This window comes from Crotalus tigris, unplaced genomic scaffold, assembly GCF_016545835.1.
Source record: "Crotalus tigris isolate CLP2741 ecotype Arizona unplaced genomic scaffold, ASM1654583v1 scf7180000024461.5605484, whole genome shotgun sequence".
In the NCBI taxonomy this organism is placed as follows: Eukaryota; Metazoa; Chordata; class Lepidosauria; order Squamata; family Viperidae; genus Crotalus; species Crotalus tigris.
Genome location: NW_024100632.1, coordinates 121272 through 136959, shown reverse-complemented (window position 1 = coordinate 136959; position 15688 = coordinate 121272). Strand labels below are relative to the sequence as shown.

Genomic DNA, 15688 nt, shown 5'->3' with positions numbered 1-15688 from the left:
CTCAGCCGTTTAATGAGCTGTTCTGAAATTTACAAGGAAGGCTGTGGTTTGTGCAGTTACTCAGAAGGTTAAGAGGCCTTCAGACCAGACCAATTAGATCTTCTATCCTCATGGGATCAGGAGTGAGAAAAGGAGGTTGAAAATACATTAAGCTGCCCTACGCAACAGCCAAGAATGCAATGTGCAATTACTCCAAAGCCTGACCGTTCCAACCAGATTGTCCATCCAGATCTTTGTGGGTCAGTTTCTAAGTCATGTCCGACTTTTCACGACCCCGTGGACCCCAGCATGCCGGGGGGGGGGCTGTCTTCCACGGTCTCCCTGAGTCTGCCCAAATTCATGCTTGTTGTGTTGACGACCCTATCCAACCATCTCATCCTCTGCCGTCCCCTTCTCCTTTTGCCTTTAGTCTTTCCTAACATCCTCGGGGGTTTTTTGTTTAATGACCTTTCAAAGTTACAATGGCACTGAAAATAAGGGACTTAGGACCGTTTTTCACATTTATGACCAGTGCAGAAGTCAAAATTTGGATGCTTGGCAACTGGCTCATATTCATGACGGTGGCAGTGTCCAGGGGTCACGTGATCCCTGGTTGCGATCTTCCGGCAAGCCAAGTCAATGGGGAAGCCAGATTCATTAAAAAAAAAAAGTCTTATTAACAACCACAGTGATTTACTTAAGCAACTGTGACAAGGGAGGTCGTAAAATGGGGCAAAGCCCACTTAACAATCCTCTTGCTTATGGAAATTTTGGGCTGACCTGTGGTCATCGGTTGAGGGTCACCTGCATCGAATGTCACAGGTTATACAAAGTGGGCAATCTTGTCAGCCACGGACCACGCTTGACCTTGTGTGTGGGGGACACGTGGTTTAAAAAGTGGGTGGAATTACAGTCCTCTAAGTATCTTCATTGCTAGGTAATTGTTTTAGGGGGGAAAAAACACATAGGGAAGAAAAAGTCAGCAAGGCCACGCCAGGTAGATAGCAAAGGGAACAATAAACACAATGAATAAAATATCTGTCAAATCAAAATGCCAGGGCTGAGCATCAACTCGAGCGCTCAAATTGGAAAAGGGAAGCACGAAAGGAAGCTGATGTACGGCAGAGAGGATCCTTGGGAGACAGAAATGGCGGGAAGCATTTTGCTTTCTCGCAAACGAAGAGGGCAGGCATTTGTGAGAGCCCAAATATGCCCATCAGACCCCTCCAAATACTGCAAATTCCTAACGCGCCCAGGGTAAAAGTGAGGGATGAGAAACCACCTTTGGGTAGATTTACAGCTATCCAGGGACAGACATTAATTTAAAAAAAAAAAAACGAAACACCTACAGTATAAATCTCTCTTCTGCTAGCCTGGTTTTTATTAGTGTAACAAAATATAAGACTTCATAGCTTTAATATCATCTGCTTTTTTGTGTATTCCCAGTTTGGGCTTTGATTTGTTATTTTCACTTAATATACATCCCAGGAGGCACTCACAAAAGCAAGCTAATTGTTTTGGGACTCGGGGAGAGAGCTCAAAGATTCCTCATTCGAGGGTAAATCTCCCTCTTACTTGGGGATCTTATCTTTCAACCCTGAAATATTTCCTTGTGTTGGGCAGATGCGCGTCTCTCGCCCTTCGTGGAACAAGCCGTATTTCTCAGGGTCCGAGAGATCACATCCTAGGGGGGTGGCATCTGGATGCAGAGAGAAAAGGCTGGGGCAATAAATTAGCAGGGCAGGGCAGAAGCCAAGTACAGGTGGTCCTCGACTTACGACCATCATTGAGTGTTACCCCATTTTACGGCCTTTCTTGCCACCGTTGTTAAGTCAATCGCTGCAATTGTTAAGTTACTAATGCTGTAGTAAAGAAACAGGTTGGCAGTGTAGAGGCCCAGATTCTCCACTACCACAAACACAAAATCTTCCTGATGGCCTTGGACCAGTCTCTCTCCCTTGGCCTTATCAAGAGTGGAATATTCTGTACGCTGCCTTGAACATCCGAACAGAGGCAAAAGATGAACTGAACAAATAACGTGTTTTTTTAAAAAAAAATGTCCTTCAAACTATTCAGTTAGAAAACTGCCACAGAACAAAAAAAGCTTTGAGCCTTTTGGGATACCGTTAATTAATATCTACTCTGAACGGCCCGAGATAAAGCAGAAAGAGACTTGTTTGGTTCAAGAAATCAGAGGCCAACCATTTTTCTATTTCTACAACCCAACTAAGCTTGGGCAACGCCTATTCGAAAAGAGGCACAGAGGAACAGGTTTAAAAGTTAACTTTTTTTTTTTTTTAAGAAACTCCAGAGGATTGTGTTAAAAAAATACACAATACAGGTAGTCTGTGACTTACAACAGTTCATGTAATGACCCCGTTGAAAGTTACAACGACATTGAAAAAAAAATAACTTATGACCGTTTTTTTTCACACTTACGGATCGTTGCAGCCTCCCCATGGTCATGTGATCAAAATTCAGATGCTTGGCAACTGACTCCTATTTATGACGGCTGCAGTGTCCCAGGTCATGGGATCCCCTTTTGTGACCTTCTTACAAGCAAAGTCAATGGGGAAGCTAGCTTAACAATTATGTTAGTAACTTAATAACTGCAGTGATTTACTTAATAGCTGTGGCACAAAAGGTCGTAAAATGGGGCAAAATTCACTTAACAAATCTTTCACTGAGCAAAAAAAAAAAAAAATTGGGCTCAATTGCAGTCGTTAAGTAGAGGATTTATCTGTATAGGAAAGACTTGGTTCTTGGACCTAACTGGGGCTTCCCTTGAGCAATTTCCAAGCTCAATTGAGAAATAAATCCATGTGGAACATGATGTCGCATGAACCCAGCACATAAGCAAATTCAAAGCTTTGGTATTTTCCATTTAATTTCAGCTGTTAGATAAGGATCTTCTCAACTTTACATATATGTACAACACACCTAGAAACTGGGCAGGGGGGTTAAGAATTGGCACTTTCATTGCTGGGCCTGCCAAAGAGGCAAGTGGATTCCCATTTGAAAATGCAGCTTGCCTCTCCCAAAGTGAAAAACGGGGAACCTTGTAGGATGAAGGATGTCCCCCCAAATTCAATCAGGATTGCAGGACCCCGTTTTCCAGCTGCAATCACAGGTCCTCAAATAGGTCTCCGTTGTTTGTTTTGGTTGCTCTGCTTAAAGTTTCTAGCTACAAGGTTGCGTACAGACAAGCTTTTTCTTGTTAAGATCAACTTTTCAAAAACAAACAAAAACAAACAGGAAAATATCAAAAAATACCAATGTAACAGTTCAGCAGCCTCTAAGATAATCTTCAAAACAAACTAAGGCATGTTCGAAAGAAGTTAAATGTTACGATTAGGTCTTAAATGTTACACAAAACACAGGATTACATCAACCAGCAAGAGCCAACTTGCTCTGTATAAGCACATTATTCAAATCCAGGATTCTTGTTTACAAGAGCACTGGAGTCCTGTTAAATCCAACTGGCAGCCAGGTTATATATGGCAAAAATAGTTTCACAAAACAGATGAATTTTAAAAATCATTTCTTAACCTCTGGGAGTTTCTTCTTCCCTTCTACTTCCTTATTTCATGATCAGGCCAAAAATGCATCTATGATACAGCCCTATCATATTGCAATGTATTTGCTACTGATAATTTAATTACAAAAAAGGTTTGAGAGAGAGAGAGAGAGAGAGAGAGAGAGAGAGAGAGAGAGAGAGAGAGAGAGAGAGAGCACAAGAGAGAGAGAGCAAGAGAGAGCAAGAGAATGAAAAAGTATGAATGGATGATGGATGGATGGATGGATGATGATGGATGATAAAGATGGATGGATAGACTGACAGGCAAGGCAGGGCAGGCAGATAGCAGACAGTAGGGTATATTAGATTTAGATAACCTTTATTGTCATTCTTTTCCTGTGGGCACAATGGCACACATTAAAAATGAAATTTAGTTGCCTCCTCTCAAAGTGTACACATACATAGCCCATATTTAAAACATACTATACACAGCAAAGGTCTAACTTTACTTTGGTCCAATTTCTAGTCCCCTCTCAACCTCCCTAGATGACTTGAGCTAGTCCCTCTTAACACAAGACACAGAATGATCCAATAGTGATGACGTTAAGACCTAGGAACAGGAAGACCTAATCCTCTTAGAAGTGCGGTAGATAACTAAGCCTGTCTCAGCCCAAAACCCAGGGTGTAGTGGTGAAGATGCCAAACAGGAAGACCGAGGTTCTATTCCTTAAGTTCAGAAGCTGGCTGGAAAGAATACTGGGTCCAGCACTCTCAACCATAGAGAAACATCCGCTAACCACTCACTCCCACGTTGGACCAATCTGTAGGTTACAATCCATCACGTTCAATGCCCCCAAAATGTATGCATTATTTTTCAACATGCATTATTTGCAGCATTTCACTTCTAGTCTTTCTGTTTACAGTACGGTCTGATCCAAATATTTTGAGGGGCCACGTCAATTAGTTCTCGGCCGTGCTACCCACCTTCTAGAACAGGGTTGTTCAACCTCGGCGACTTTAAGACCTGTGGACTTCCAACTCCCAGAATGGCTGGGGAATCCTGGGAATTGAAGTCCACTAGTTTTAAAATTGCCAAGGTTGGACACCCCAGCTCTAGAGCAATGCTATCCTTCTCTCCGTATTCATACAGGCCTGATCCTACCGTTTCCTGTTCCTAAGCACTAGGAACAGGGCATTAAATGAAGCCACCACCGGACCTGTCTCCACTGTTGTAATTATATTCCCCCTACCCCCCACGATCAGCACAGCACTGCATATGTTCTTCCACACTGTTTATATTGTTGCTTTAATCCTCATAAGCCACCCGGAGACTTACCCAAATGGGTGGCTGGAGAGACTCAACTTGAGAACACAGCATTACACACACCTTCTACCACGAGGGTTAATAGGACCTGCAATTATGCACCAATGCATCATGGCCTCTGTTCTTTCTCTTTCACACACACATACACACACACACCAAACACATGGCTCATTTCTCCCTGTGAGGTCAATTTTTATTTTATTTTTTTTTGACTGAGGAGTCAATAAGAAATCTCTCAGAATGAAATCACTCAGAAACTTGTGGCAACCAACAGATACACATACAAGTTCTTGGAAATCACAACAAAAAAATCAGGCAACTTGTTATGCTTTGCTCTCCCTAACTCAAGGACATTTCTAGAGAGGTTTTTGGTTTTTTTTAACAGTCCCTTCAATAATTTACAATACTTCTCTATGCTTTCTTCCTGAATGTCATTTTAGTTCTCCTTTTCTTAAGAACTGTAACCTTCCAGATTACTTCTCTTTTCTACGTTACATAAAAATCCTTCACACATTTTTATGGCCCAAGTATTTATACTTCTGAAACTCTTTCCTTTATGGGCAGTTGAAAGTTGACATTTTTTGGTACATGTTCCAATCTTGACATATTCAAAATCTTAGATAATCTTTCCCCTTTTCCCAAGTTTTTTTTTTTAAGGAGACATTTTCTTTTCTTCCCAGCTTTTGTCAAAAGCTTGCAATTGCAAACATTGTAGATGGCAAGCGAATCCCATTGTTTCGGTAAGGGAAAGCCCAATTATTTGCAAGATCCATTGATGCAGGACTGATTCACACATGCTAATGCCTCAGATGATTTAGATATGGTTTTGGATAACACCGGACACACCCACATTGCAAGAGCTCCTATGCACAATCCAGCTGTGTCTCTCCAGTAAGTACTTCCAATGCTCAGCCATTTCTAGGGTGCCACAACAGCTCCTATTCTTAAATCAGCCTATCTGCTTCGGCCAACTGGTACCACCTCATCACCCAAATATTTGCAATTTACTTCAACAGTTGCTGGGAAACAATGAAAAGAGTTAAGACAGCCCCTTAATCCAAATACTCCAGGGTTGGCTGCATAGCCTTAATCGGCTTAGTGAATTAATACATTTTCTAGTATTGCACAACACACCACCTCAGAAATTAACCAAATGATCTGGCTTCACACAACTTGCTTTGCTACAAAAAAAAAAAAAAACCCAAAAAAACAACAACCCAAACTTAAGCAGGTTGTGTGAACCAACCACATTAGGGAAACACCAGAGTTCCCAGGAAATCTGCAAAAGTTCTGGACAATTATCCATCCTATCCTTATAGAAAAAGACCCCAGGCGCTGAAATAAACTTCTCTCCACCATCTCACTTCTAAGAGGAAGAAGAGGTCCTTCTTGAGCCTCCACAAGTGGTCACCCCAAAAGTGGTCACCCCCGTAATGCTCCCAAAGGAAGTCCTCCAACCTCAAGTGCCTACAGAACCCATTGTCCCCATCCTGGATTCAATCTTCTCATCCTGATGTGTCCTCAATCACCCTGAAGTCTCTATGGAGAAGACAGCAAGGTCTCTAAGTCCTACCAGTGGGACCCTGGGATCCTTCCCAAGGGGGGGGGGGAAGCTAAATGGGGATCAATGGAAGCTGGGAGCACCAGCAAGAACCAAGGAAGCTGGAGGACGTTGGGCACATGGGCAATGTAGTCCTACCTCTCTAGAGGGTGACAGGAGCCAGGACCCATCCGAAGGGCAGGGGGTGGCTTATGAGCAATGTAATACCAAGTGGGGTGGGGGAGGAGAGAGGATCTGGGGCCCCCCAACACCTGGAAACCCCCCAGGGGCGTGCTGGGGATTACTGGAAGCAAGGAACAACAAAACTGGAGGACCTTGGGTGCATGGGCAATGTAGTCCTACCTCTCTAGAGGGTGACAGGAGCCAGGACCCATCCGAAGGGCAGGGGGTGGCTTATGAGCAATGTAATACCAAGTGGGGTGGGGGAGGAGAGAGGATCTGCCCCCCCAACACCTGGAAACCCCTCAGGGGAGCGCTGGGGATGATGGGGCCTTCAGGGAAGACCCTCCCCCGTGTCCTGCGACCTGATGACGATGGGCGATGTAGTCCTTCCTCTCTAGAAGGTGACAGGAGGCAGGACCCATCCGAAGGGCAGGGAGTGCCTTATGAGCCATGTAATACCAAGTGTGGGGGGGAGGCAGGACAATCTGCCCCCCCAGCAATCAAAAGCCCCCCCAGGGGAGCGCTGGGGATGATGGGACAGATCCAGGGGGCCTTCAGGGAAGGGCCCCCTCCCCTCCCTAAGCCCCTCCCGTGCCCTGCGAGCTGGGGAGAATGGGCGGTGTAGTCCCGGCTCTCCGAAGGCCGTGGGGGCGCCGGAACCCTCCCTCCCCCGCCCGTACCTGGCCGCAGCGGCTCGGTGATGCTGAGCACGAGGAGGAAGAGGAGGAGGAAGGTGCCGCTGTCCGCCTTGGGCACCATTTATCCTCCGTTCATCCTCCGCCAGCGCAGCCACATCAACCCCGCGGGGCGGGGGAAGACAAAGGGGAGGGCGGCCGCCGCCGCCGCCGCCGCCACGCCGCCTCCGGGAGCCAGCGAGGCCTCCGCCGCCTCCGCCTCCTCAGCCGCCGCCGCCGCCGCCGCTGCCTCGCTGAGGGGGTCCGCCCGCCCGCAGCTCCGCTCGCAAGATGGCGGCCGCATTGCCCCGCCGCTCGCGCCGGCGCGCCCCGCCCCTCCGCCGCGCGGCCAATCGGCGAGCCGCGGGAGGAGCCAGGCGGAGGGATTCATTTGCATAGGCGCGTGGCGGAGGAGGAGGAGGCGGCGCGCGCAGCAGCAGCAGCGGCGGCGGCAATGGGGGCGGGGCCATCGAAGCCGCTCTGGCTCCTCCCCGTCGCTCAGCAGAATCAGCATAGAAGAAGGAAGGCACCTTGGAGGTCTTCTAGTCCAGCCCCCTGCTCAAGCAGGAGATCCTATCGTACCATCTCAGACAAGTAACTGCCTACCTCATCTAAAACAACGTCCAGGGATGAAGCACCCATATCATCTGGTGGCAAGCTGTTCCACTGGTTCATTGTCCTCACTGTTAGCAAATTAATTCCCAATTGCTTCTCTCCTTGATGAGTTTCCATCTATTGCTTCTTGTCCTGCCCTCTGGTGCTTTGGAGAATAATTTGACCCTTTCTTCTTTGGGGCAGTCCCTCAAATATTGGAAGACTGCTATCATGTCAGCCTTGGTCCTTCTTTCCGTTAAAGTAGACACACCCAGTTGCAGCAACTGTTCTCCCAGCAAGGCAGCGGGTTCCACTTATTTCATGAAAGACCGTGTGCCAGCCGTGTGTATTTTCCTCTCCAAGTCCCTTAACAACATCCTTCCAGTGTTGCCCTTGTGATGTCATCCGGTGACCTCAGCTCTTCAAAACACTGCTGGGAGACCGAAGGCCAGTCTAGCCTGGAGCCCCTTTAGATGGTCTTCTCCCCACCTCAAGGAATGTGCCACTAAATGACAGTTCAGATGGGAGCTTGGCACGCCCCACCTTTGGCATCATGGACGATGGTGCTGTGCTTAAGAAAAAGGGTTATGTTCTGGGGAGCACCTTGGGAGAGAGTTCCTTTGCCAAAGTGAAATCAGCATACTCGGAGCGTCTGAAAATCAACGTGGCGGTGAAAATCACAGACCGGAGGAAAGTGCCCAGCGAGTTCCTGGAGAAATTTCTCCCTCGGGAGCTGGAGATTTTGTCGACCGTCAACCACTGCTCCATCATCAAAATCTACGAGATATTTGAAACGGCCGGAAAAGTCTACATTGTGATGGAACTGGGAGTCCAGGGGGACTTACTGGAGTTTATTAAGAGCAACCGGGGCCTGCCGGAAGAAGTGGCCTGTCGGATGTTCCGTCAGCTGTGTTGTGCGGTCAAATATTGTCACGATTTGGACGTGGTCCACCGCGACCTGAAGTGCGACAATATCCTCCTCGACAAAGACATGAACGTCAAGCTGTCGGATTTTGGCTTTTCCAAGCGGTGTTTCCGAGACGGGAACGGCAAAATCTTACCCAGCGAGACTTTTTGTGGCTCGGCGGCCTACGCGGCTCCGGAAGTGATCCAGGGGGTCCCTTATCACCCCAAAGTGTACGACATGTGGAGCTTAGGGGTGATCCTGTACGTCATGGTGTCTGGGTTCATGCCTTATGACGACTCCAACGTCAAAAGGATGCTTCGCCTGCAGAGGGAGCATCGGATCCTTTTCCCCGAGTTTCTGAGCCTGGAATGCAAAGATCTGATTTTCCGCATGCTTCAGCCGGACGTGTCTCACCGGCTACGGATCGAAGAGGTTCTGAACCACCCCTGGGTGCAAGGCAAGTCCTTCAAACTGCGAGATTAGCCAGATGGTAAAGTGCAAACATAAAATGTTATCCGGAATACTTATTGCTTTGCAGAAATGCAGTAAACCTGAAAATCTTTTCCTTCAGCATCCCCTTTGCAGCGTTCTCCTTGTTGCACCCTTCTCTATTTATTTCATGTACACAGGTAGTTCTTGATTTACATCCATTCATTTATTGACTGTTTGAAGTTACAACCGCACCGGGGGGGGAGGGGAAAGGACCTGTCCTCGTACTTACAACCGGTCACGTGATTAAAATTCGGGCACTTAACCACCAGCAACCATTTATGATGGTTGCAATGTCCCAGGGACCAGAATTTCAGCTGCTACGCTATTAAGGGAGTCACACCCAATTTTGCTCTCTTTTTTGGCCACTCTTTGCAAAATTTTGCTCTCTTTGTTAACCGCTTAACTGCAGGTTAAGCGGATCAGGTGGTGGTAGAGTGGATGTGGCTTTCCTCCCTTTGGTTTTGTTTGACAGAAGCCATCTGGGAACATCACAAGGGGGGTTCCCGTGGGATGCTGCCACCATCATCCATGCATGTCAGTTGCCGAGCACCCAAATTTTGATCCTGTAACCATGGGGCTGCTGCAACTGTCCTAAGTGCGAGGACCGGCCATTTGTTCGCTTCTTTCAGCCCCGCTGTAATTTTGAACGCTCGCTAAATGAAGAGTCGCCTTGTAGCGGAGATGGGCGGCCTAACAATTTAATAAATATAATAAAAAAGTAATTATAAGTTGAGGATTACCTGTACAGAAGGCAAGTGACAGTTCTTTAGAACTCAGTCATCAGTGAAAAGACATTGCCAACACCCAACTATAAACCCATCCGTTTGAAAGCACTGGAATATCCTTGCTCTCCAATGCACCTATCGTATATCATTTAATTTGGAACAGAACATATAGAACACCTTCAGAATTGGAAGGGACCTGGGAGGTCTTCTAGTCTGACCCCCTGCTCAAGCTGGAGACCCAAACCATTTCAGACAAATGGCTGTCCAGCCTCTTCTTAAAAGCCCCCCAGTGATTGCAAGAGATCACCTTAGCGACTTAGTCGTTGCCCTCAGGGGAAAAACTAAAATCAAACCTCTACACTTTTTCTGGCCCATAATGGAAATTGATGAGTTGGGTGGTATCTCTCTCCATCCCTACCATAAGGGTGGAAGCTTGGCAGGAGCGCGAACAACAAAACTGAAGGAAGAACACAGTAAACCCAAATTTGCTCCCATTGTGTTTGTTCTAATAAAGTCTCCTTCTTCTTCACTCATCCCGCAAGGAACTCTTATTTAGGCACCCATTAGCACTTCCATTTTCACCGCAACCCTCAAAAATCAGGTATAATGTGGGAAAAGACCCAGGTTATTCTCTTGGCCAACCGAGGCAGGATTTGAATGACAAATTTGCCTGGCCAAAGTTGAATCTTCTTAAGGAATGCATTTGTCTGTATTGCACGAATTACGATTCCCCTCTGGATATTGTTGCTACCCAAAGATCCAGGACAGATCGCTCCGGTTGCGTGGGCGTCTGCAGCTGGGTTTATTACAGCTCTCCCTTTAAACCAAAGTCCCTTCCGAATAATTTTGCACAACTTAATGGAGAAGAACTGTCACCTTTAGCGGGGAAGATTTAGCATCTCCCTGCAGACACACACCAAATGTTCCTCATTATCTAGGATGGTGGACATTTCAAAGCTCTGCTCCCAAGTGTCTGCTTGAGACACTCCGAGCTGGAATGGTTGATTTCCTTAAAAAAGAATCCTTCCTCTCACAGATGTGTTTATCAAAGCTTTGATGTACTAATCAAGGAGGTGGCTGTGCCTCATTGGTATGCAACTTTGGTTCCAACTGGATGTATTCTCCTTGAGAGGGACCTTAAGGAAAGAAAACTATTAGGCCAGAATTTCTGTTCCTGCATTCTACGGAGAGTCCCTCACTTAGCAACCGTTCAGGAAAAAGCCTCTTACTTTCAGGGAAACACGATAGTAAAATATTGGCTCAGCGTTAAGTTCCTGTCATGACTGACCTTAGGATATATCCATACATTCGAATGTTATGGTATATACATTCTTACTGGATTTATTATAAAAACCGGTTAAGAAAACAAAGTCAGAACCACGGACAGTTCCCTTCAGAGCAAATTCTGGGTGGTTTTACCGATTCTTTGGGATTCAAACTCTGCTCTTTGATTCGGCAAAATTCCCAGTGTAATTTATAAGAGAATGCAAATGTAAATGGCATAAACATTTGCACAACCTCCATAAAAAAGAATTTTAATGAGCCAAATGGTAAAAAAAAAAAACACAATGAACTGAGCCTACAGCTCTGAAAGACTGGGGCTCAGAAGAAGACACAATAAGACACAGAAAAGGAAGGAAGGAAGGAAGGAAGGAAGGAAGGAAGGAAGGAAGGAAGGAAGGAAGGAGGAGGAGGGAGGGAGGGAGGGAGGGAGGGAGGGAGGGAGGGAGGGAGGGAGGAAGGAAGGAAGGAAGGAAGGAAGGAAGGAAGGAAGGAAGGAAGGAAGGAAGGAGCAATCGCACTAACAGGGTCAGCATCTTGCCCCCAACAGTCTGGTTCCTCATTTTACCGACCTCGGAAAGATGGAAGGCTGAGTCAACCTTGAGCCGGTCAGGATCGAACTGCCCAACTGCTGGTAGCCGGCAGTCAGCAGAAGTAGCGTGCAGTACTGCCTTCTAACCACCGTGCCACCACGGCTCTTAATCCTAAAACAAAAATATGGGTATGCAGAACACAAGAGATTAGCAAAAGGAGCCCGTGTCTGTAGATACATACTCTGTCCAAGAGAGTTGAGTGATCCACTTAGGAAGTTCATCCACCATGTCACCACGATATAGGCTCCCTTGTTTGCTATCTAGTGCATCTTCAGTCAGGACCAAAACTGGCTTGGCTTTGTGACATCATGGAAGGATGTTAAGAATTCTGCTGCCTTGAACTTAAGGAGAGAAACACCATTCTGAAACATACATAAATCTGGACAGAGGTAGGTGATGCCCTGTCAACCTGACGTTCCGGGTCACCTCGAGAGACGATGGATGACGCCGAGGTGCTCAAGAAGAGAGGCTACATTATGGGCATCAACCTTGGAGAGGGCTCGTACGCCAAAGTGAAATCAGCCTATTCCGAACGGTTGAAGTGTAATGTGGCGGTCAAGATCATCGATAAGAAGAAAGCTCCCCGAGACTTCCTGGAGAGGTTTCTCCCTCGAGAGATTGAGATGTTGGCGAGGGTGAAGCATCACGCCATTGTCAAGACCTACGAAATCTTTGAGACCTCCGAAGGGAAAGTGTACATCGTCACCGAACTCGGTATCCAAGGAGACTTGCTAGAGTTTATTAAGAAGAAAGGAGCCATTCCCGAAGAGATTGCTCGTAAGATGTTCCACCAATTGGCCAGCGCCATTAAATATTGCCACGAGTTGGACATTGTTCACCGGGACTTGAAATGTGAGAACCTGCTTCTGGACAAAGAATACAACATTAAGTTGACAGATTTCGGCTTCTCCAAACGCCTGTCCCGTGACGAGGACGGGCGGGTCATTCTTAGCAAAACGTTCTGCGGGTCTGCTGCCTACGCAGCTCCTGAAGTGCTCCAGGGGATCCCCTACCAGCCCAAGGTTTACGACATCTGGAGTATGGGCGTGGTGTTGTTCATCATGGTCTGTGGCTCCATGCCTTACGACGAGTCCAACATTAAAAAAATGCTCAAGCTTCAGAAGGAGCACCGAGTCCACTTTCCCCGGTCCAAAGTGCTCTCGGTGGAATGCAAGGACCTCATTTATCATATGCTTCAGCCTGACGTCTCCCGACGGCTGTGCATTGACGAGGTTTTGATGCACATCTGGATGCAGGAACCCAAAGCCACTTCAGACTCCATGCTGACCAAGTCAGGCGAATGCTCGCATCATCAGAGCCAGATCCGATCCCTCTTTGGGAAGGAAACCGGTCCAGAGTTTTCGGAGAGCGAACAAGTGAAACAAGAAATACTGCACGAGGATCTCGAGAAGCTAGACAATCTCCCTGACCAGATTGAAAGGACTTCCCTCTGAAAAGAAAAAGAGAGAGACGTCATCTCAAGACATCTCCCCCACCCAAAAAAAAAAAAAAAATGGTTCCCAATAATGCCAAAAAACTCAATTGTGTCTTTTAAAGGCTCCGTTCTGGAAGATATTGAAAAGAGATGAAGGCTGGTTGGGGCAACAGAAAAGTCTGAAGCCCTTTCCCCTTATTTTGGAAGATCCGGGACCTCTAACGTCTCCATATTTCTATATTTCTTATTGGCACAAAATAAAAGAAAGCGTTTTCCCTCAGTTAATCTTCTCCAAATGAAAGATTATAGACCAGTTGATTGGAGGGGGGGGGGGGGTGATGGGACGATTTGAACCAGGATCTCTCTCTAACTTTGTAACTGGTGTTTGTGCTACCATAAAATCTACTATGTCACATCTAAGAGGCTGAAGACTTGTCTGTTGTAGCATCCACCGACATCTTGTGCTTTTTCTTTGGGTTCTTTACACTTTTCAGTTAGCAGCTTCTGTTAAAAAAAAAAAAAAAAGCCCAGAGGTGTATAAATTCCCTTGGCGTGATCGTTTTAAAACGTACAAATAAAATTGTAACGTCTCCCTTGAGTGCAGCTTGGCTCCTGGAGAAGTATAATCAAATGGATTGTCAGTGTCTCAATCTAATTTCCGAAAACATTTGGCACCCTACTCATTTTTTTTTTAACTCCATTATCAGGGCATTATACAATTGCTCCTCCTCCTCTTTCTCCTCTCTCTTGTTAGTCCTTCTCCTCTTCTTCCTTCTTCTCTTCCTCTCTTTCTCTTCCTTCGCCTCCTCCTCCTCCTCAACGGAGAAATTTTCTGACAGTGAGAACGATTAATCAGTGGCACAACCTGCCTCCAGAAATTGTGGGTGCTCCATCACTGGAAGTTTTTAAGAAGAGATTGGACAGCCGTTTGTCCAGAATGTTATTGTGTCTCTTTTTTGTGACAGCCTCTCAAATATTGGAGCACAGCTATCCTGTCCCCCCTCGTCCTTCTCTTCATTAAACTAGACATACCCAATCCCAGCAACCGTTCCTTATAGGTTTCAGCCTCCAGTCCCCTGATCCTCTTTGTTGCTCTTCTCTGCACTCTTTCAAGAGTCGCAACGTCTTTTTTTACACCATTATTAAAGTTCACACGGGTTGTGAGCTCATAATCTTCCTCTTCCAGTGTTATTCGGTATTTCAAAGATGCCTCTTACGATCCTGGAAATGGGTCAGAGCCATGACTGTTGATGGCCATTGGAGACTGACCCCCAAAACCATCTCAACTGGTGGGTCATCTACCACGGTGGCAGTCCCAACGATGCGAATCAACATTTCCTTCCACGCTTTTGTGTGTTCCGGCTTGTGGCTCATGCAATTCCCTTCCCTCCCCCCCCCCCAAAAAACAGGCATGATTTGATTTCTTTGCGGTTTTAATGAAAATAAAAATAACTCAAGGAGACCATATACCCTTCACTGAAAAGGAATCTTCACCTGAAAGAACGATGGTTGCTTAAAGATAACAAATGATTGAAACGGTTGATTCCATTTCATCACTTGTTATCCCCTACTTGAACACGGGGCTGGGCTGGAAGGCCTTCTAAGGTCCCTTCCACCTGTCATTCTGTTCTGTTGTTAACGTTTGTCACAAATTTGAGGAACTTTTAAAATCTGGCATATGGCTACAGAATAACTTAACAATGAAAGATCCGTGATAATCCTGGACATATTTCTTCAATTCTTCTCAGAATTTACAAGCAAGCCAAATTAAATCTGGAGAAGGCAATCCACAGTTTCAGCAAATACAGGCAGGCAATTCCCCTCCCCATCATTATAAACCAATCCAGAAAACAGCAAACTTAAAAAAGCCAATTTGCAGGATATCGAGGTATTTTCACAGGGGACATTGCCAGCAAAAGCATGGAATGAGATTTTATTTTAAATCTCTGTGGGACATTTAAATATGGTTTATTTCAATGAGGCCGAGCAAGAATGCTCCTGCCATTGGCTGGGAGGTTATCTGGGTCCAAGCAATGGAGATCAATTCACCCAGTATTTCTCTCAGCTTTAACTATAACAGACTATAACAGAATAACAGTTGGAAGGGACCTTGGAGGTCTTCTAGTCCAACCTCCCACTTAGGCAGAAAACCCTATACCATTTCCGACAAGTGGTTGTCCAATCTCTTCTTAAAATCTTCCAGTGTGGGAATACCCACAACTTCTGGAGGCAGGTTGTTCCACTGATTAATTGTTCTCGCTATTAGGAACTTTCTCCTTAATTCCAGGTTGCTTCTTTCCTTGATTAATTTCCATCCGTTGTTTCTTGTCTTGCTTTTCTGGTGCTTTGGAAACTAGGTGGACCCCCTCTTCTTGGTGGCAGCCCCATAAATATTGAAAGACTGCTATCATGTCTTTTCATTAAACTAGACATTCCCAATTCCA

At 46.1% G+C, this 15688-nt stretch overlaps 3 protein-coding genes across 4 annotated transcripts in view; 2 read left to right on the top strand and 1 right to left on the bottom strand.

Annotated features, from left to right (window-relative positions):
- The window catches only part of DGCR2 (DiGeorge syndrome critical region gene 2), a 32408-nt gene extending 24899 nt beyond the window's left edge, over nt 1–7509 (bottom strand). For both annotated transcript variants that reach the window (XM_039332482.1, XM_039332483.1), the window contains exon 1: nt 7224–7509. In XM_039332482.1, coding sequence (XP_039188416.1) covers nt 7224–7302 — 79 coding nt within the window. In that variant the 5' untranslated portion in view covers nt 7303–7509. The remainder of the gene's footprint in view (nt 1–7223) is intronic.
- A 513-nt stretch (nt 7510–8022) lies between these two features.
- Nucleotides 8023–9291, top strand: LOC120303296 (testis-specific serine/threonine-protein kinase 1-like). Its single transcript, XM_039332698.1, has one exon. It carries the CDS (start codon nt 8365–8367, stop codon nt 9199–9201), a length of 837 nt encoding a protein of 278 aa, XP_039188632.1. The 5' UTR covers nt 8023–8364; the 3' UTR covers nt 9202–9291.
- Nucleotides 9292–11815: 2524 nt separating this feature from the next.
- Nucleotides 11816–13323, top strand: LOC120303247 (testis-specific serine/threonine-protein kinase 1-like). Its single transcript, XM_039332616.1, has one exon. The coding sequence runs from the start codon at nt 12247–12249 to the stop codon at nt 13261–13263; it is 1017 nt and encodes a 338-aa protein (XP_039188550.1). The 5' UTR covers nt 11816–12246; the 3' UTR covers nt 13264–13323.
- The last annotated feature ends 2365 nt before the right edge of the window (nt 13324–15688 follow it).

Excerpts from the sequence above, each read along its gene's own strand:
- LOC120303247 (XM_039332616.1), top strand. The coding sequence starts at position 12,247 with ATGGATGACGCCGAGGTGCTCAAGAAGAGAGGCTACATTATGGGCATC.
- LOC120303296 (XM_039332698.1), top strand. The coding sequence starts at position 8,365 with ATGGACGATGGTGCTGTGCTTAAGAAAAAGGGTTATGTTCTGGGGAGC.